This window comes from Schistocerca gregaria, chromosome 1, assembly GCF_023897955.1.
Source record: "Schistocerca gregaria isolate iqSchGreg1 chromosome 1, iqSchGreg1.2, whole genome shotgun sequence".
Classification (NCBI taxonomy): Eukaryota; Metazoa; Arthropoda; class Insecta; order Orthoptera; family Acrididae; genus Schistocerca; species Schistocerca gregaria.
The window spans coordinates 618531227-618552050 of record NC_064920.1 but is presented as its reverse complement, the minus strand read 5'-3'; the positions used below and the strand labels follow the sequence as shown (position 1 = coordinate 618552050).

The window sequence follows — 20824 nt, the reverse complement described above, 5'->3', positions numbered from 1 at the left end:
GCTGATTACAAGTCAATAGATCGTTCCCTTCGAGGTGATTCATAATGTTTGAATACAGTATATGCTCCAAAACCCTATTGCAAACCAACGTCAATGATATAGGTCTGTAGTTAAATGGATTACTCCTACTACCATTCTTGAACACTGGTGCGACCTGCGCAATTTTCCAATCTGTAGGTACAGATCTATCGGTGAGCGAGCGGTTGTATATGAGTGCTAAGTAGGGAGCTATAGTATCAGCGTAATCTGAAAGGAACCTAATCGGTATACAATCTGGACCTGAAGACTTGCCCGTATCAAGCGATTTGAGTTGCTTCGCAACCCCTAAGGTATCTACTTCTAAGAAACTCATGCTAGCAGATGTTCGTGTTTCAAATTCTGGAATATTCCATTCGTCTTCCCTGGTGAAGGAATTTCGGAAAACTGCGTTCAACAACTCCGCTTTAGCGGCACAGTCGTCGATAACAGTATCATCGGCACTGCGCAGCGAAGGTATTGACTGCATCTTGCCACTTGTGTACTTTACATACGACCAGAATTTCTTCGGATTTTCTACCAAATTTCGAGACAATGTTTCGTTGTGGAACCTATTAAAGGCATCTCGCATCGAAGTACGTGCCAAATTTCGCGCGTCTGTAAATTTTAGCCCATCTTCGAGATTTCGCGTTCTTCTGAACTTCGCATGCTTTTTCCGTTGCCTCTGCAACAGCGTTCGGACCTTTTTTTGTGTACCACGGGGGATCCGTTCCATCCCTTACCAATTTATGAGGTATGAATATCTCAATTGCTGTTGCTACTATATCTGTACAACTTAACAGTTCATCAGAATTTCAAGTGTATATAAGTAAATAACGCTTAAAGAAGCCCACTTACGAATGGAATGTGATTTGTTTAAACTTTAGACTACAATCACAACTATTAGTACACTCGCAAGTGACGCAAGCTGGCATTTTTTTTTATCAAAACACTTCACGACTACACGGAATCAAACCACCAGAAGCGAATGTTTTGGGGTAGCTAACATGGCGGATCTTCACTTGGGACGGCTTCAAGTTTGTGAGGTCATGACAACTCCTCTTATTTTTACCTCCATGGTGTGAACCACGGGCGCCTGTATTAGAGGCCGGAGTCGTCAAGCTGACAACGACGTAGCCTGTGACGTCAATAGGCCGGCTAGCGTGAGGCCGTGACTGAAGTTTTGATTTCGTCAAATGCAGACGACGTGTCAGATATAAATACGCAATCACTTTTTTATGTAGATTTGGTCCCTATAAATAACACAGTAACTTAGAAAAGCTAATTTCTCGCAGTATTATGCCGAATTTATGTGAGAATTACGCATTTTATTCTCGTTTCCTTGCAATGATGAACTTTTCAATAACTCACATGTGCTTCATAGCAGTATATTAGACTTTTCTTAACCGAGATTTGGAGATACAAGTTCAGCAAACAAGTTTGTGAGGTGCCTACTAACATTATTTGCAGACTTGCAGTTATTTCAGTCTGTTATTTGAAATGTATTATCATGTTCCTTCCTATATAAATGACAAACACCTTGGAGGCTGCACCTTACTTAAATACGATGGTAACCCAGGGAATATTTTTGGCACAGCTTCTGGTAAAAGCAATGACCTTTGACGAGGAAACTCGTGGCAGTTCCCATCAGAATCCTTGTAAATCTCCACTCTTGATACATCACTTTCTTCAAAATGTTTAATGCAAACAACACTTCTATTTGATGGAGTCCAGTCCTTTCTGGGGATATTTCTTGTCCATCGTTTTCTGTTTTTCTCTTCAGTTGGGAATCTGTACACTGAGATGTAACCCTCTTCCTTGCTGGATTTGTAGTTGCTGTTGCAACCAGGAACACAATATTTTTTTGGCATCTGCAAATAGAATGATGATAGAATGATGCATTAATTGCTGACATCTTAAATCAAAATACTATTATGTAAAAATAACAAATGAGAAATTGAGTGGACTGTTTTTTTTCTGCTGCTTAGACATCACGAAACACAAGTCTACAAATAGAATCAAATGTGTAGAAATATTCATAATACTAACACAAAATTACTTAGGAGAAGAGTCTGATACTAAACTTATGAATTCAAAACTTTATTTTTCAAATTGTATCTAGAATATAGTAGAACTTTTGTTGCAATTGTGTAGGCGAAAGTCGTTCACGTAGCACATTTGCACATGTACATGTAAAAACACTACCAACCTCACAGAATTGTATACTAACATTGTGTTATATCTTAGACTGTAGTCACGAGTACTTGCTATAATTTTTGCAGAGTCCAGTATAGCATAATTAAACTGTAATGTCAGATACAACAGACACCGCGAAAGTACGTAAACAGCTGCTTCCGTTCGCTACCTTATAGCCACAGCAATGCGGTAGGCCTTAACGTAACGTTGCCACATTTCAGTCCTCCGGCCTCTAATACAGGAGGCCGTGTGTGAACACACCACATTTGCAGCGATCTTTTGCATGTACAGACATCTGCACCGATGTCTGCGCAGACAGATCGTTGCGTGTGGACCGGACTTACGGGCTGCAAATTCAAGGCCAGTCGAGCGCAACCGATCGGCTCACACAATCGGCAGTAAGATTTGCTGTTCATAGGCACAAGTCCTTCTTTGGCGTCATATAAATAAACCTCATTGGATGTCACTTTTTCGTTTGCATGTTTACATTGATATTTACTGTAATTGAGCAATGTTTTGAATAAATATTTTTCTATTATTGACCTTGCTTAACGTAATAAAGATCAAAATTTGTCTACAATAGATTCCAATCCGCACTAATGAAGTACCCCAATTAAATAAACACGCTTTTGGTGTGACAAAATCGCCTTGGTATCTTGATACGCATAAACCAAACACGAAAGCAGCGTACCCAACAGTCACGTTCATTTACGAGTTTTGTGAGTTCTGTTTAATATGACATGCCGTGGAAAAATTTCATATAAAATATGTGAATTACGACAAATGTGTCTGTTCCAACCGGATGCCTGTGATGTGTGTAACAGTCAGAAGGAAAAAATTGAAGTCATGTGTTTGTGTGATTGTGATACTTCTAATTTTCAGACTGATTGCTATATATGTCCTCTCGAAGAATATCAGAGAACTTGCAGACCTAGGAAAGTGCCCTGCATGTTATGGGGTTGATTTGTGCCCGATTGTGTTGGGAGATGGCATTAAATTAAGCAATTTTGATAGTCTAGCGTCGGTGATTAATATTATAGGTTATAAAAACGTGTGGTTTGGAACGTATAAAAACGCAAAGATTGTGGTTAAGAAGTTGGGTAGCGATTGGGAACTAGAACAACTTGATAATAAACTTTGTGGAAACGAGGGGCGTAATTGCAACGTCACTAGATCCGTTTCTCATGTCACCAATCTGTCAGTGATTGAAAATTATATGAAGAGTCTCACAAGTCGTGAGGGTTCAGTGAATGACGTTCTGTCAGGTGATTTTTATGTATGTCCTACAGCATCTGGGGTTAACAGGCTGTTACAGCATGTAAAATTAAGGAATGAAGCTATAGATACAAAGACATTTCTACAAAATGTATGGACAATTATGCATATAAACCCAGAACCTCTCATCCTTCAGGTATGGTTGACGTTCCAAGTACCTATTTTTACTAAGTAAACAGGTAGTACATTATACACTCAGTGCAAGAGGAGTTTTGCTGAATGCAAACATAAATCTATGATATGACTATACTTTTTATGAGTCATTTTCCTAGAAAATATGGTTTGTTGTGTTTGCATGGCAGTGTGAGTCAGAGTTGTATGGAAAAGTTACAAGGATACATACAATCAGACTTAGCTAAGTCTGCCTCGAGCAACACTGGAATATTAATGTAGGTACACTTATGAGCTTACTATACATAATGACCTATCATAGATAGTAACCACTGAGATCAATGACTTGCAATGTAGGGCCAATTTAGAGATAAGCTTGTACAATATTGTAATTTTTGACACATCCTAGCAACTAAGATGATTTAGTTTCTTGGCCAGAAATGTATCTTGTGAATTGAGTATACCTAAGAGTTTTTTTTTTAAGTGATGCCAGGAATAAGCATTATAAAATTATCTTTCATGATGAAGGACACTACTTGCTAGTTGGCAGACTCCACATAGTAACAAGATTTGCTAAATAATGATGTAAACTGAGTCTGGTAATTTATGAACAGTTATCTTCCCATCTCACAGCAAGCAGCTTATCAAAGTAGTTTGTTGCAAACTTAATGTTGTCTCCAAATCAATTCTGAAAAAAAAAAAAAATTATGCATGTTTAATTTTGGAGCACACACAAATCTTTGAAGCCATGTTTCTCTTTCAGCAGAATAAGTTTTTCCATGATGTTGTCTGCTAATGATTGTCAGTTACCCAAGCTTGACTTTCTAATTGTTTTATTTTAATGTGTTAGCTGGAAGCCCTAGCTATTGCTACAATTGTCAGTTACCATAACAGAAGAAACTGCATGTCAAAATATATTTATGAATCATGTAAGTTTCTTTCTGTGTCTGTTGTTTTTTTGTATGTTATTTTCATAGGTTGAAAATGAAAACCCAGACTGTCACATGCCAGATAAATGTGGACATCGTGTACAGTCACATAAAACCACACACTGACCGAATGTTGTTAATGTGGGGTCAACAGAAGCGTCCAATTCCACTTGTCTGCATTGACACATGACGTAATGGTGTGGTATGTGACGTCATTATGACAGGGAGTTTTTGAGTTGGTTTTGTTTGTAGATGCTGTGTTGTATTTGATGGTGCCCTCTGATGGTGGATGTAGACATGCTGAGTGACATTTTTGATATTGGCTTCACTTGTGTTTTGGTTGTCATTGTCCTAACATGGTTTTGAGTTTAGGTAGTTGGGGCAGTAACGTGGCCTGTGATTAAGGTTCTTATCTGTTTATGTGTTTGATGTTCTTGTTAGGTTTGATTAGTTTGGTGTTTGTTGTGTGGAAAGTAGTCAAATTTTTATTTTATTTTTGTTAGTTACGGATATGACAGTGAAGTTCATGAATGTATCATTACATTCTGAGGTGGTGGTGGTATGATGTCTATCATACAGTTTCTGCAGATTTTTTTTTTTCGGTCTAAGAAATAAAGATGGAGGGCCTTGTCTGATTACTCTCTCTCTCTCTCTCTCTCTCTCACTCTCTCACTCTCTCAACTGCAAGCTGGGGTGAGGGGGGGGGGGGGGGAGGGTGCGAGACAGGTGTGTGTGGGGATAAGGACGAGGGGGGGGAGGGCAGTAAAGCTAGCTGGTTTTCTTCCTTTTTTTCTGGTTGCCTATCGGTGACTTTTTGTGAGTGGTCCTTTGCTCATAAAATAGCTGTCATGTAATCTCTGATTTTGTGTAATATGTATGTTTATAATATCCCAGGGTTAGATAACTAGTCAAGGCCATTAGTCTTCATTCCTTTTTCGTAGTGCTAGTCCCATGGCGGGAGAATCTCTGTATAGTTATATGTCTGATTCATTTCAGAGATGTTCCTGTAATGAATAATGATTGTAAGGTAAATATTTGATTTTGTACTTCATAAACATACCAAGTGGAGTGGCCCAATGGTTAGCATACGCGACTCTCATGACTGTTCAAACCTGCGTGGAGCCATCTCAATTTAGGTTTTCCCTTGACTTCCCTAAATTGCTTCAGATAAATGCTGTGATGGTTCCTTTGAAAGAGCATGGCTGATTTCCTACCCTAATCTGAGCTTGTGCTCTGTCTCTAGTGACCTCATGGTCGACAGGATGTTAAACGTCATCTCTTCCTCCCTCTTCTGCTTCATAAACATATGTGAAAACATGTAGCAGAGTAATCGGCCAAGGCCCTCTGCCTCTGTTCCATTGCAGTAGTGTTATTCCCTTGGTCCCAGATCCTCAGAGTACAGATCTTCAGTATATACAAGGGCTATTCAGAAAGTAGAGAACGTTTTGGTATTTAAAAAAAATGAAATACTGGAAATACATACACTGAAAGAGTGACTGACATACTACTTTTCCACATAGTCACCAAACACATTGAGGCACTTATGATAGCAGTGGACAAGATTTGAAATACCTTTGTCGTAAAATTCTGCCGCCTGAGACTTCAACCAGTGAGTCACGCCTGCCTGGAGTTCTGCGTCGTCATCAAAGCACTGCGTTGCAAGCCAGTTCTTCATCTTGGGTAACAAGTGGTAGTCACTTGGTGCAAGATCAGGGCTGTAGGGCGGATGAGGGAAAATTTGCCATTTGAATGAATTAAGGAGTTCTTAAGTGCAGTTTGCCGTATGAGGTTAGGCGTTGCCGCACAAAAACAAAATTTTGGACATCAGCTTTCCTCGGCATTTGTTTTGAACTGCTCTTCTAAGGCTGTGCAAAGTTTGACAGTGCCAGGCAGAATTTATGGTTGCTTCACATTCGAGAAAATCAATAAGAAGCACACCTTGCCTATTCCAAAGCACTGTTGCCATCAACTTCCTGCAGTTGAAGCAGAGATGGCTGCCTTTACTGGTCCCACACTTGCTTGCTGCATGTTTGGTTTGATGAATCATAGTTTGTAACAACTGTGTGACATAATTTTCATACTAAGTATGGTAGAGATTTCTCCAGTAAGCCTACCATTTATGAATGGCAGAAATGTGTCATTGAGATCAGCTGCTCGGTAAGCCATAAAATTACTTATATCAATCAAATGTGTCTGATGACATTGTAATACAAGTAAGGCAAAGCTTGTTAACAGTCCTACAAAATAGACCTAGAGTGCTGTCCATGAGCTAGGCATTGCATGTGTGTCTGTTTGAGCTACAAAGACCTTTGTATCTCATACCACACAAATTAACAATAGTGCAAGAAATGACGACACTGATAGGATAGGTCATAAGGATTTTTCGGATAGGTCATAAAGATTTTTCTGGGGAAATGTTACATCATTTGGATAAAGACAAAAATTTCATTGGAAACATTATCCTTAGTTTTGAGTTGAGATTTAACTTAAGTGGTAAGATAATAAACAAAACTGTAGGCCTTGAGGAGTGAAAATCCACAACAAACCATGGAAAGTATTTGTGACAGCCAAAAATTTAGTGTCTTTTGTGCATTGAGCAAGAGCAAAGTCTATGGCCCTTTATTTTCCAAGAAAAAACAGTCAACAGAATAGTGTACTTAGATGTGCTGGAAAACTTTTTAAGTATGCTGACTGATGAGGCCAAGAACACTGTGTACACTTCTTGCAAGATAAGGCACTGCTGCACTATCTCAATGTCATCTGGGACTTTCTCATTAATTGCGTTCCAAATAAATGGACTGTTTGAGGTGCACTGATTCCTTGGCCTCACGTACACCAGACCTGACACCTCTTGTTCTTTTTTTTCTTGTGGGAATTCATCAAAGATGCTGTACTTGTACCAACTTACCAGCTTGTGTAATAGATCTTGGGACAAGAATCTATGCTGCAACAAAACAAGTTATGCCTGACATGCTGCAGCATATTTGGGAAGAAATTGACTACAGGTGGAATATGTGCAATATAATAAATGGAAGTGTCATTCAGTCTGTTTAGAAACAAGCTAAAAGAAACTTAAATCATTGAAATATTACTTTAAAACCAGGAGATCCTTTATTAAACAGTGGGTGTCGAATGAGATGATGATGGTGATACATACACTCCTGGAAATTGAAATAAGAACACCGTGAATTCATTGTACCAGGAAGGGGAAACATTATTGACACATTCCTGGGGTCAGATACATCACATGATCACACTGACAGAACCACAGGCACATAGACACAGGCAACAGAGCATGCACAATGTCGGCACTAGTACAGTGTATATCCACCTTTCGCAGCAATGCAGGCTGCTATTCTCCCATGGAGACGATCGTAGAGATGCTGGATGTAGTCCTGTGGAACGGCTTGCCATGCCATTTCCACCTGGCGCCTCAGTTGGACCAGCGTTCGTGCTGGACGTGCAGACCGCGTGAGACGACGCTTCATCCAGTCCCAAACATGCTCAATGGGGGACAGATCCGGAGATCTTGCTGGCCAGGGTAGTTGACTTACACCTTCTAGAGCACGTTGGGTGGCACGGGATACATGCGGACATGCATTGTTCTGTTGGAACAGCAAGTTCCCTTGCCGGTCTAGGAATGGTAGAACGATGGGTTCGATGACAGTTTGGATGTACCGTGCACTATTCAGTGTCCCCTCGACAATCACCAGAGGTGTACGGCCAATGTAGGAGATCGCTCCCCACACCATAATGCCGGGTGTTGGCCCTGTGTGCCTCGGTCGTATGCAGTCCTGATTGTGGCGCTCACCTGCACGGCGCCAAACACGCATACGACCATCATTGGCACCAAGGCAGAAGCGACTCTCATCGCTGAAGACGACACGTCTCCATTCGTCCCTCCATTCACGCCTGTCGCGACACCACTGGAGGCGGGCTGCACGATGTTGGGGCATGAGCGGAAGACGGCCTAACGGTGTGCGGGACCGTAGCCCAGCTTAATGGAGACGGTTGCGAATGGTCCTCGCCAATACCCCAGGACCAACAGTGTCCTTAATTTGCTGGGAAGTGGCGGTGCGGTCCCCTACGGCACTGCGTAGGATCCTACGGTCTTGGCGTGCATCCGTGCATCGCTGCGGTCCGGTCCCAGGTCGACGGGCACGTGCACCTTCCGCCGACCACTGGTGACAACATCGATGTACTGTGGAGACCTCACGCCCCACGTGCTGAGCAATTCGGCGGTACGTCCACCCGGCCTCCCGCATGCCCACTATACGCCCTCGCTCAAAGTCCGTCAACTGCACATACGGTTCACGTCCACGCTGTCGCGGCATGCTACCAGTGTTAAAGACTGCGATGGAGCTCCGTATGCCACGGCAAACTGGCTGACACTGACGGCGGCGGTGCACAAATGCTGCGCAGCTAGTGCCATTCGACGGCCAACACCGCAGTTCCTGTCCGCTGTGCCGTGCGTGTGATCATTGCTTGTACAGCCCTCTCGCAGTGTCTGGAGCAAGTATGATGGGTCTGACACACCGGTGTCAATGTGTTCTTTTTTCCAGTTCCAGGAGTGTATATTACAAACTGGAAAATTTATGAACTTCCTAAAATAAGACAAACGATATAACTTACAATGTGTATTTAAAACAAATACTAACAAAGAGATAGGGGGGCTGGCCAGTATTTACCTCAGCTCAGTACAGCCGATAGATACACAAAACAGAACAGAAAATTTACATTCCTAGCTTTCGGAACTTTGTTCCTTCATCAGGGAGGAGAGATGGGAAAGAAAGGGAAGAACGGAAAGTGGATTCAGTTACTCACAACCCAGGTTATGAAGCAACAGGGAAAAGAAATCAGGGAGGGTAGCAAGGATGGAGGCATGGTTGTCAGAGGGAAGCCAAAGATATTCTACTGTAATTACTGTGCCAGCTTCAAACCAAAGAGGATGCATACAGAAGTAAAGAGATATATAGTATCAAGATAAACACAACTATGTAGGATGAAAAGATGTCTGAATGGCTAAAGAGGAAAGGGAAAGAGGAGAAGACTGAAGAGTAAATGGGAGTGAGGTTATCTAACATAGGTTCAGTCCAGGGGGATGGCGGGATGAAAGGATGTGTTGGAGTGCAAGTTCCCATCTCCGCAGTTCCGAGGGACTGGTGTTGGGTGGGAGAAGCCAAATGGCACATACAGTGTAGCAGGTTCCCAGTTCCATAGAGTTATGCTGGAGGGCATGCTCTGCTACTGGGTATTGGACGTCTCCTAGGCGGACAGTTCGTCTGTGTCCGTTCATGCGCTCAGCCAGTTTAGTTATTGTCATACCGATGTAAAAGGCTGTGCAGTGCAGGCATGTCAGCTGATAAATGACGTGTTGTTTCACATGTGGCCCTGGCTTGAATTGTGTATGTTTTACCAGTAGCGGGACTGGAGTAGAGACATCTGTTCTGTCAAAAGGCTTAACCTTTAGCCCCACGCCTAAATTCAACCACACTGCCCTGGTTAAAGATGTCCTCTCATTCACCCGGAACCTCAACTAGAAATATCACTTCACTACCCAAACACAGCCCCCAAATACTAGACCCAGTGTTGAACCTTGTCTAGAACAGTTCCGACTGCCTTCTCAAAGGGATCCTCTTCCCCTCCTCCAAAACCATCCCTTGCAGACATTTCAGGAATTCCTCACATCCAGTGTTCCCTCTCAGTCCTTCTTGAAGAACATCCCAACATCACCCCAGCTGAATCCCATGCCATTAAGGAGCTGAAAACAGACCTCTCTATTGTCATCCTCCTGGCGGATAAAGGCTCCACAACTGTGGCACTTGACCGGTGTGGAGTATGTGGCAGAAGGACTGCGTCAACTCTCCGACACCTCAACCTACAAAGCTGTTACCCAGGACCTCATTCCCTCCATCCAGACTGAGCTGCAGAAAATCCTAAAAATCCAAGGTCCCTCACAAGGCCTCACAACGGCTTCCATAGACCTACTCACTCCACCTGAGCCACGTACACCTACCTTCTACCTATTACCCAAAATCCACAAAGAGAACAATCCTGGCTATCCCATTGTAGCAGGCTTCAGAGCCCCAACAGAACGTATCTCAGCTCTGGTAGATCAACACCTCCATCCTATCACCTGCAGACTCCCATCCTACATCAAAGACACAAACCACTTCCTAGAATGCCTCAAATCCATTCCCACTCCTCTCCCACCTGAAACCTTTGTCACCATAGATGCTACATCCCTTTACACAAACATCCCACATACCCATGGTCTCTCTGCCCTTGAGCACTACCTCTCCCAACACCACCCAAATATCTTCCAAAAACCTCGTTCCTTATCACACTTACCAACTTCATCCTCACCCATAATTACATCACTTTTGAAGGCCAGACCTACAAGCAAATCAGGGGAATGGCCAGGGGGACCAGGTTGGCTCCGTCCTATGCCAACCTCTTCATGGGCTGCTGGAGGAGGGTTTCCTGAAGACCCAACAGCTGCTTCCCCTGGCCTGGTATAGGTTTATTGATGACATCTTTGTGGTCTGGACTCATGGTGATGAAACACTCCTTAATTTTCTCCATAACCTCAACTCCTTTTCGAATCTGAATTTCACCTGGTCCTTCTCCATAACCCAAGCCACCTTCCTGGATGTTGACATTCATCTTGTTGAAGCTCACATCCACACCTCTGTCCATATCAAACCTACAAACAAACAACAGTACCTTCACTTTGATAGCTGCCATCCATTCCACATCAAACACTCCCTTCCCTGCAGCCTAGGTATTGGTGGCCATTGTATCTGCTCCAGTGACGAATCCCTCAACAATTACACCAATAACCTGACCAGTGCTTTCCTCTCCCGAAACTATCATGCAGACCTTGTCCACAAACAGATCTCCCGAGCAATACATTCCTCCCCATCCAACAACAATGTTCCTACCCCAGACCACACAGAAGCATCCCCCTGTCACCCAATATTATCCTGGCCTCTAATACATCAACAAATTACTCCGTCAGGGATATGACTTTCTCAAGTCACCCCTGAAATGAGATCATCCCTTGACAAAATTCTCCCCACACCACCCAGAGTTGCCTTTTGTCGCCCCCCTAACCTCTGCAACATCTTTGTCAAACCCTACAATATTCCCAGACTACCTTCTCTACCCAGAGGTTCCTACCTCTGTAACCGACCCCGCTGCAAAACCTGCATCCCCCCACAACCACCTACTCCAGCTCCGCTACTGGTAAAACATACACAATTCAAGCCAGGGCCACATGTGAAACAACACATGTCATTTATCAGCTGACATGCCTGCACTGCACAGCCTTTTACATCGGTATGACAACAACTAAACTGGCTGAGCGCATGAATGGACACAGACGAACTGTCCTCCTAGGAGATGTCCAATACCCAGTAGTAGAGCATGCTCTCCAGAGTAATTCTAGGGACCTAGGAACCTGCTACACCCTATGTGCCGTTTGGCTTTTCCCACACAACACCAGTCCCTCGGAACTGCGGAGATGGGAACTTGCACTCCAACACATCCTTTCATCCCACCATCCCCCTGGACTGAACCTACGTTAAACTACCTCACTCCCATTTACTCTTCAGTCTTCTCCTCTTTCCCTTTCCTCTTTAGCCATTCACAGTAATTACACTAGAATATTTTGGCTTCCCCCTGACAACCATGCCTCCATCCTTGCTACCCTCTCTGTTTTCCTTTCCCTGTTGCTTCAGAACCTGGGTTGTGAGTAACTGAGTCCACTTTCCCTTCTTCCCTTTCTTTCACCTCTCTCCTCCCTGATGAAGGAACAATTTTCCGAAAGCTAGGAACGCAAATTTTCTGTTCTGTTCTGTGTATCTATCGGCTGTACTGAGCTGAGCTAAGTACTGGCCAGCCCCTCTATTTTTGTTAGTATTTGTTTTATATCTTTATATGAGATTTTCCATTAATCATTTTACTGTGTATTTAAACACACATATATTTAAATTGGAGCAGTGATTTTGTGTTTATTTAAGTCTCCTCAAATATTACTAACCAAAAAAATCGTTTTGGGACATTATTTTAATTGCCAGAGAGGCAAAAACTGGCATCTCTTAGCTTTTCTGCATTTGTTCATAGATCCCATGGGCTAGGGATGCTTGTTTTTGTCTACAGTTTGGAACTGACCAGCTGATCTTGTTAAATACACATAAAGTAGGTTTCCGGGAAGATTCACAATGTATGCTGAATGTTGATGCCAAAAGTCTACCAATCTTGTGTAAGTATTAGAGACTTCCTGGTGATGTGAAGTATTCCCCAGAAATATTAATTGAGAAATAGTCTACATCTGTTGGTTCTCTAAACTTTCTCAATAGTCTTCCCCACATGTAGCATATCCATAATACTTGTGTGTTGGTTGAACATACTGGTAAGAAATCTAGCAGCACACCGTGGAACTGCTTCATTGTCTTCCTTTAATCTGGCCTGGTGGAGATCCCAAACATTTGAGCAGTAATCAAGAATAAGTGGCTTGAGTGTTCCGTATGTGGTCTCCTTTATAGATAAGCTACCGTTTCACAGAATTCTTCCAGTTATCTGACGCCAATCAATTGTTTTTCCTCCAACCGACCGTAAGTGCTCGTTCCATTTCATGTCACCTTGCTACATTATGCTTAGATAATAATCAGCATGACTGTGTTGAACTACACACCACTAATACTGTATTTGGACATTGTAAGCTTGTTTTCTCCAATCAGCTGAATTTATTTTGATTTTACAACAAGCTGTCATTCACAACACCAAATAGAAATCCTGTCAGTGTCATCCTGTATTCTCCCACAGCCATTGAAAGACAACATTACCCTGTACACTACCTCACTACCAGCAAACAGCTGCAGAGTGATGTGATAATGCGAAAAGTGCTGCCAGGAGCCAATATTTATCACAGAAGAGCTGTGAGGGAGAAGAAGGGGAGGACCCAAGAGAATACCCATGTTTGAGTTAAAGGCCAGTCTTACTGCAGAGCTGATTCTCTAAAAGGCCTCTTGAAGCAGTTTTGAGAGTTGCATGGAACTCACAAAAACTGGCAGTTAATTGGGTAATCCTCCCTGGTATTGGATATCGTAACATGTTTCTGTACTCTGAAGTTATTCTTCCACATTAATCGATGAAGTTATTCTTCCAGGGTACTCCCTGCTGGGGTTCTTGTAAAATAAATCCCTTTTTAGTAGATGAGTGTTGCAGCTTATTCAGTATGCATAGTGATTAGTCAATAAAACATTTGTATTAGACTGTGGAACTATCAGTTAGCTACAGGATCTGTTACTGGGAGGGACAAACTTTGTAACACAGTTTGGGTAAGTGAACTACTATACAATGAGATGACAAAAGTCATGGGATAGCAATATGCACTTACACTATGTGATCAAAGGTATCCGGACAGTTGGCTGAAAATGACTCACAAGTTTGTGCCGCCCTCCATCAGTAATTCTGGAATTCAGTATGGTGTTGGCTCACCCTTACCTTTGATGACAGCTTCCAGTCTCATAGGGATACGTTCAGTCAGGTACTGGAAGGTTTCTTGGGGAATTGTAGCCCATTCTTCACGGAGTGCTGCACTGAGGAGAGGTATAAATGTCAGTCAGCGAGGCCTGACAGGAAGTCGGCATTCCAAAACATCCCAAAGGTGATCTATAGAATTCAGGTCAGGACTCTGTGTAGGCCAGTCCATTACAGTGATGTTATTGTCATGTAACCACTCCACCACAAGCTGTGCATTATGAACAGGTGCTCGATCATGTTGAAAGATGCAATCGCCATCCCTGAATTGCCCTTCAACAGTGGGAAGCAAGAAGGTGCTTAAAACATCAATGTAGGCCTGTGCTGTGATAGTGCCATGCAAAACAACAAGGGGTGCAAGCCCCCTTGATGGAAAACATGATCACACCATAACACCACCACCTCTGAATTTTTACTGTTGGCACTACACATGCTGGCAGATGACGTTCACCAGGCTTTTGCCATACCCACACCCTGCCATCGGATCTTCACATTGTGTAACATGATTTGGTACTTCACACAAAGTTTTTCCACTGTTCAATCATCCAATGTGTACACTCCTTACACCAAATGAGGCATCGTTTGGCATTTACCAGTATGATGTGTGACTTATGAGCAAGTTTTCTCACCTCCCGCCTAACTGTCATAGTACTTGCAGTGGATCCTGATGGAGTTCGGAATTCCTTTGTGATGGTCTGGATAGATGTCTGCCTATTACAAATTACGACACTCTTCAACTGTCGGTGGTCTCTGTCAGTCAATAGATGAGGTTGGCCCTGCACACTTTTGTGCTGTACATGCCCCTCATGTTTTCGCTTTATTATCACATTGGAAACAGTGGACCGAGGGATGTTCAGGAGTGTGGAAATCTTGCATACAGACATATGACACAGGTGAAACGCAATCACCTGACCACGTTTGAAGCTCGTGAGTTTTGCGGAACACTACAATCTGCTCTCTCATGTTGTCTAATGAATACTGAGGTTGCTGACATGGAGTACCTGGCAGTAGGTGGCAGTACAATGCAGCTAATATAAAAAACTTATGTTTTTGTGGGTATCCAGATACTTTTGATCACATAGTGTGTATAGATGGGGGTAGTATCATGGCACACAAGGTATAAAAGGGCAGTGCATTGACAGAGCTGTCATTTGTACTCAGGTGATTCATATGAAAATGTTTTTGACATGATTATGTCCCCATGATAGGAATTAACAGACTTTGAACATGGAATGGTAGATTGAGCTAGACGCAGGGGACGTTCCATTTTAGAAATCATTAGGGAACTCAATATTATGATGTGTACAGTGTCAAGAATGTGCCAAGAATACTAAATGTCAGGCATTATCTGCACCGTGGCAACACAGTGGCTGATGGCCTTCACTTAGTGACCAGGAGCATCAGTGTTTGTGTAGAGTTTCCAGTGCTAACAGACAAGCAACACTGTGAAATAACTGCATGAATCACTGTGGGACATATGACAAATGTATCAGTTAGGACTGTGCAGTGAAATTTGGTGTTAATGGGCTAGGCAGCTAACGACCGATGTGAGTACCTTTGCCAACTGTACAACACTGCCTCCAGTGCCTCTCCTGGGCTCATGACTAATATTGGTTGGACCCTTGATGACTGGAAAACCATGGCCTGGTCAAATGAGTCCATATTTCATTTGATAAGGGCTGATGGTAAGGCTTAAGTGTGGCAAAGACCCCACAAAGGCATGGACCCGAGCACTGTGCAAGCTGGTGGTGAATCCATAATGGTGTGGGGTGTGTTTACCTGGAAATAACTGGGTCCTTTGGTCTAACTGAACTGATTATTGACTGGAAATGTTTAAGTTCAGCTGCTTGGAGACCATTTGTAGCCATTAAAGGACATCATGGAATTTTTATTTATGACAATGTGCCATATCACCGTGCCACAATTGCTTGTGATTGGTTTGAAGAACTTTCTGGACAATTTGAGTGAATGATTTGGCCATCCAGATTGCCTGACACGAATTCCATCAAATGCTTAAGGGATATAATTGAGAGTTCAGCTTGTGCACAAAGTGCTGCACTCGCAATACTTGCAATTATGGATGGCTATAGAAGCCAGTATGACTCAATATTTCTGCAGAGGACTTCCAAAGACTTGTTGTGTCCATGCCACATCAAGTTGCTGCACTATGCCAGTCAAAAGGAGGTCCCATTACTTTTGTCACCTTAATATATTACTTAGTTCTAAGTAGACTGTTTTACATCCAAGCTTTGAAAACAAACAAAATGCTCATCATTCCACTAATATTTGCTTATTACAAACCATTTTTTTTTCTTATTGTGCTATCATCAACTAGAGTCTACAAAAGACACTAGTATGCAAGGAACCACATCTTGGAAACTAAAGATATCACCAAAACACAGAATATTTTTTCATGTTGTTAGCTATAAAATGTCAAATGGAGTGGTCAGTGCTCATAATGGATATTATGAAATACCGAGTGATCAAAAAGTCAGTATAAATTTGAAAACTGAATAAATCATGGAATAATGTAGATAGAGAGGTACAAATTGACACACATGCTTGGAATGACATGGGGTTTTATTAGAACCAAAAAAATACAAAAATTTAAAAAATGTCCGACAGATGGTGCTTCATCTGATCAGAATAGCAATAATTAGCAGAACAAAGTAAGACAAAGCAAAGATGATGTTCTTTACAGGATATGCTCAATATGTCCACCATCATTCCTCAACAATAGCTGTAGTCGAGGAATAATGTTGTGAACAGCACTGTAAAGCATGTACAGAGTTATGGTGAGGCATTGGTGTCGGATGTTGTCTTTCAGCATCCCTAGAGATGTCGGTCAATCACGATACACTTGCGACTTCAGGTAACCCCAAAGCCAATAATCAAATGGACTGAGGTGTAGGGACCTGGGAGGCCAAGCATGACGAAAGTGGTGGCTGAGCACACGATCATCACCAAACGACGCGCGCAAGAGATCTTTCACACATCCAGCAATATGGGGTGGAGCGCCATCCTGCTTAAACATCGTATGTTCCAGCAGGTGTTTATCAGCCAGGCTGGGGATGATGTTATTTTGTAACATATCGGTGTACCTCTCACTCGTCGTGGTAGCAGTCACTGACATTTTGCTGTCCAGCGCCATCTGTCGGACATTTTGAGAACTTTTTTCTTTTCCATTCTAATAAAACCCCATGTCATTCCAAGCATGTGTGTCAATTTTCACCTCTCTATCTACATTATTCCATGGTTTATTAAGTTTTCAAATTTATACTGACTTTTTGATCCCCTGGTATGTTATGATAGATAGTAGGTTAGTGTGGTACAGCTGCAATATAAATAGTTGTCAAAGTATCTGTAACACATTTCAGTGCAAATAACACAAGGGCTCTGGTTGCTAATATTACATACACAAGAATTATTATTGTTCTTTTATCATCATCCTGTGTGATATGTACTGATTTACATCTTCCCAGTGTAAAACAAAATTGGTCCAATCTGAAATATCAGTGTCATTGGATATTCCCTCTATATGCAGAACATTTATACACAGAGTCACCCCACCCCCCACCCCCTCCCCGTGCAGGTCCAGGGATAAGAATAGGCCCGAGGTATTCGTGCCTGTCATAAGAGGTGACTAAAAGGAGTCCCACATGTTTCGGTCTTTATGTGGTGGTCCCCTGTAGGGTCTGACCTCCATTCTTCAAAATTTTTGTGAAGAGCAAGCCAATTGGGGAAGGGTGCCTTACATGGCGCATCGTGTCCATCATGCCTTGAGATCTGTAGCTCGCTTTCTCGTCGTTGCATTGCAGTCCCGCTCATTCTCCATCTCTTGGGTGAGGACACCTTCCTGGGTGCGTTTTGTACCATGCACTATGCAGTGTCGCTTTCTGTGCCGACGATGACCATGGACTTGTTTGCACCACATATCCAGCATGGTAACCATTCCATTGTGGTGGGGCTGCTATGTACCCTGTTGGTTGTAGCCCCCTGACAACGCAAGGGATTGCTCTGCTGATGACTGTGCCATTAACTCCCCACATATGCCAAGGAGTAGGTGCCTGTCACCCTGGGGCATCGGGACTCCTGGAAATGTCCATCCTGCCAGGCGGCTGGTGGTGCCCGTGGGGAGGGCCCCTGGCCAGTGTGGGTGACATCAGGGAAGATGACGTGCAATAAAGCATACCATGTCATCACTTGCTGGTGATCAAACACCAGCAGTCCTAAGTGTTCTAAGTCTTAGTACAATGCAAGGAAGTACAGCCCTAAATCATTCCCCTCCCTGGCCACACCATGGGAGGAACACCAGGCTAAGGATAACTGTGAACCTTACTCACTCCGGTACCTCATATGTACGAGAACTGATGGGGACTCCTTTGTTTCGATGAAACCACAGTTTTTTGTAGACCATTTAGAGGACAAGTTTGGGGAGGTGGAGGGCTTGTCCAAAATGTGGTCATGGTCACTCTTGATAAAAACAGCATCCTCTGCCCAGTCACAGGCATTACTCACTTGTAACAATCTTGGGGATGTTTCTGTAACCATCACGCCCCACAAGAGCTTAAATATGGTCCAGGGTGTTATATTCCGCAGGGACCTTCTTTTGCAGTCTGATGACGAGCTGCACGCCAGCTTAGAGTGACGAGGTGTTCATTTTGTCCGGCGCATCCATCGGGGTCTGAGGAACAATCAGGTTGCCACTGGTGCCTTCATCTTGGCCTTCGAGGCTGACACATTGCCCAAAAAGGTCAAGGTGATGGTCTACCACTGTGATGTAAAGCCATATATCCCTCCCCCTTTTCAGTGCTTTAAGTGCTGGAAGTTCGGCAATAAGTCTTCCCGCTGTACTTCCAGCATTACATGTCGAGATTGTGGACATCTGTGGCAACTGAGGAGAGCATCATTCCCCTGCTCACCAGACTGCAGGATCTTACCCCACCAGACTGCAGGATCTTACAGCATGAAAGGAAAATCATGGAATACAAGACCCTGGACTGACTGACCTACACTGAGGCTAAGAGGAAATATGAGCATCTACATCCTGTGGCTATGACCTCCTCTTACGCCGCCTCTACAAGAACAGTTGTAGCCCCATCTGTTCTCCGAATTCCGGTTGGCTCTCCAAGCTGGAAGACTACACCTGCCCCCTTGATGGTGGGGGGCACTTCCCTTCCTCTTGCTCCTGCACCACCTACCTTGGGAGCACTGTCCCCCCAACCATCGGGGACACCAGTCTCCACTTCTCAGCCAGAGAAGCATAAGTCTTCTTTGGCTCCTCTTGGTAGGAAAAGGTCCCTTTGGTCACTCTCTTCCCAGGTTTCTGCTGGTGGGAAAGATGATTCCTGCCAGTGGCTGAAGTGCCCAAAAGTAGCTGGTCGTAAGGCTTCACGATCATCCTCAGTCTCGCAGAGTGAATCAATTAAGCCCTCCCAGCCAGAGTAACCCAAGGAGCACCAAGAGAAATCCAAAAAGAAGACCCCAAAACCAAGGGACTTGCGGTGGCACCCACACCACCGCTACCTACAAGCTTTGCTTCTGAGGATGAGGTGCAGATTCTGGCATCCGCTGAGGACCTAGATCTTGCTGGACCCTCAGACACCATGGATGCAGACTGCTCAGGAAATAAATTGGTGGTAATAGGTGACCACAAGGTGTAAAATGCCTCATTGGATGTTCCCTGCCTTCCCACCCTCATGATCACATCATCCTCCAGTGCAATTGCAGCGGTTTTTTCCACCACCTAGATCAGCTACAGCAACTTTGGGCTTTACACCTGCTTTCTGCATTGTCTTCCAGGAAACCTGGTTCCCACCAATGCGGAACCCTGCCCTCCGCGGCTATAAGGCATATTACAGGAACAGTAGCAACTATAATTGAGTGCCAGGTGGAGTTTGTGTCTATGTCTGAACTCAGTATGCAGTGAACATGTGCCACTTCAAACTCCTCTTGAAGCTGTGGCTGGCAGGGGAACGATGATACAGGAAATAACTGCCTGAAACATATATATTCCTCCAGATGGTGCAGTACCCCTGAATGCATTGGCTGCACTGTTTGACCACTCCCCAAACCTCTCCTACTTTTGGGAGATTTTAACGCCCATAACCCCTTATGGGGTGGCATCGTGCTTACTGGCCGAAGCAGAGATGTCGAAAATTTACTGTCACAACTTGACCTCTTCCTCTTAAATACAGGTGCCCCCACATGTTTCAGTGTGGTACATGGCACATATTTGGCCAGTGATCTTTCAGTTTGCAGTCCTGGCCTCCTCCCATCTATCCATTGGAGAGCACATGATGACCTGTGTGGTAGTGATCACTTCCCCTTCTTCCTATCACTGCCCTGGCATCAGGCGCATGGATGCCTCCCCAGATGGGCTTTAACCAAGGCAGACTAAGAAACCTTCACCTCTGCTGTCACCGTTGAATCTCCCACACATGGTAACATCGATGTGATGGTTGAGCAGGTGACTACAACTACCGTTTCTGTGGTAGAAAACGCAATCCCTCACTCTTTAGGGTGCCCGCGGTGAAAGGCAGTTCCTTGGTGGTCGCCGGAAGTCGCTGAAGCAATTAAGGAGTGTCACCAAGCACTACAGTGGCACCCTTCCCTGGAGCACCTCATTGCCTTTAAGTGGCTCTGTGCCCGCGTTTGCCATCTTGTCAAACGACGGAAGCAGGAGTGTTGGGAGAGATACATCTTGACCATTGGGTGCCATACGTCACCTTCCCAAGTCTGGGCAAAGATCA

The 20824-nt window shown here is 43.7% G+C and overlaps 1 protein-coding gene across 2 annotated transcripts in view; it reads left to right on the top strand.

Moving 5' to 3' along the window:
• The first annotated feature begins 2309 nt into the window (after positions 1 to 2309).
• The window catches only part of LOC126359107 (divergent protein kinase domain 2A), a 97417-nt gene continuing 78902 nt past the window's right edge, over positions 2310 to 20824 (top strand). The window contains exon 1 of one of the 2 annotated variants that reach the window (XM_050007605.1): positions 2310 to 2351. In XM_050007605.1, coding sequence (XP_049863562.1) covers positions 2325 to 2351 — 27 coding nt within the window. In that variant the 5' untranslated portion in view covers positions 2310 to 2324. Of the gene's footprint in view, positions 2352 to 2530; positions 3623 to 20824 lie in introns of those variants that run through there. The other variant, XM_050007604.1, reaches the window with a different exon arrangement.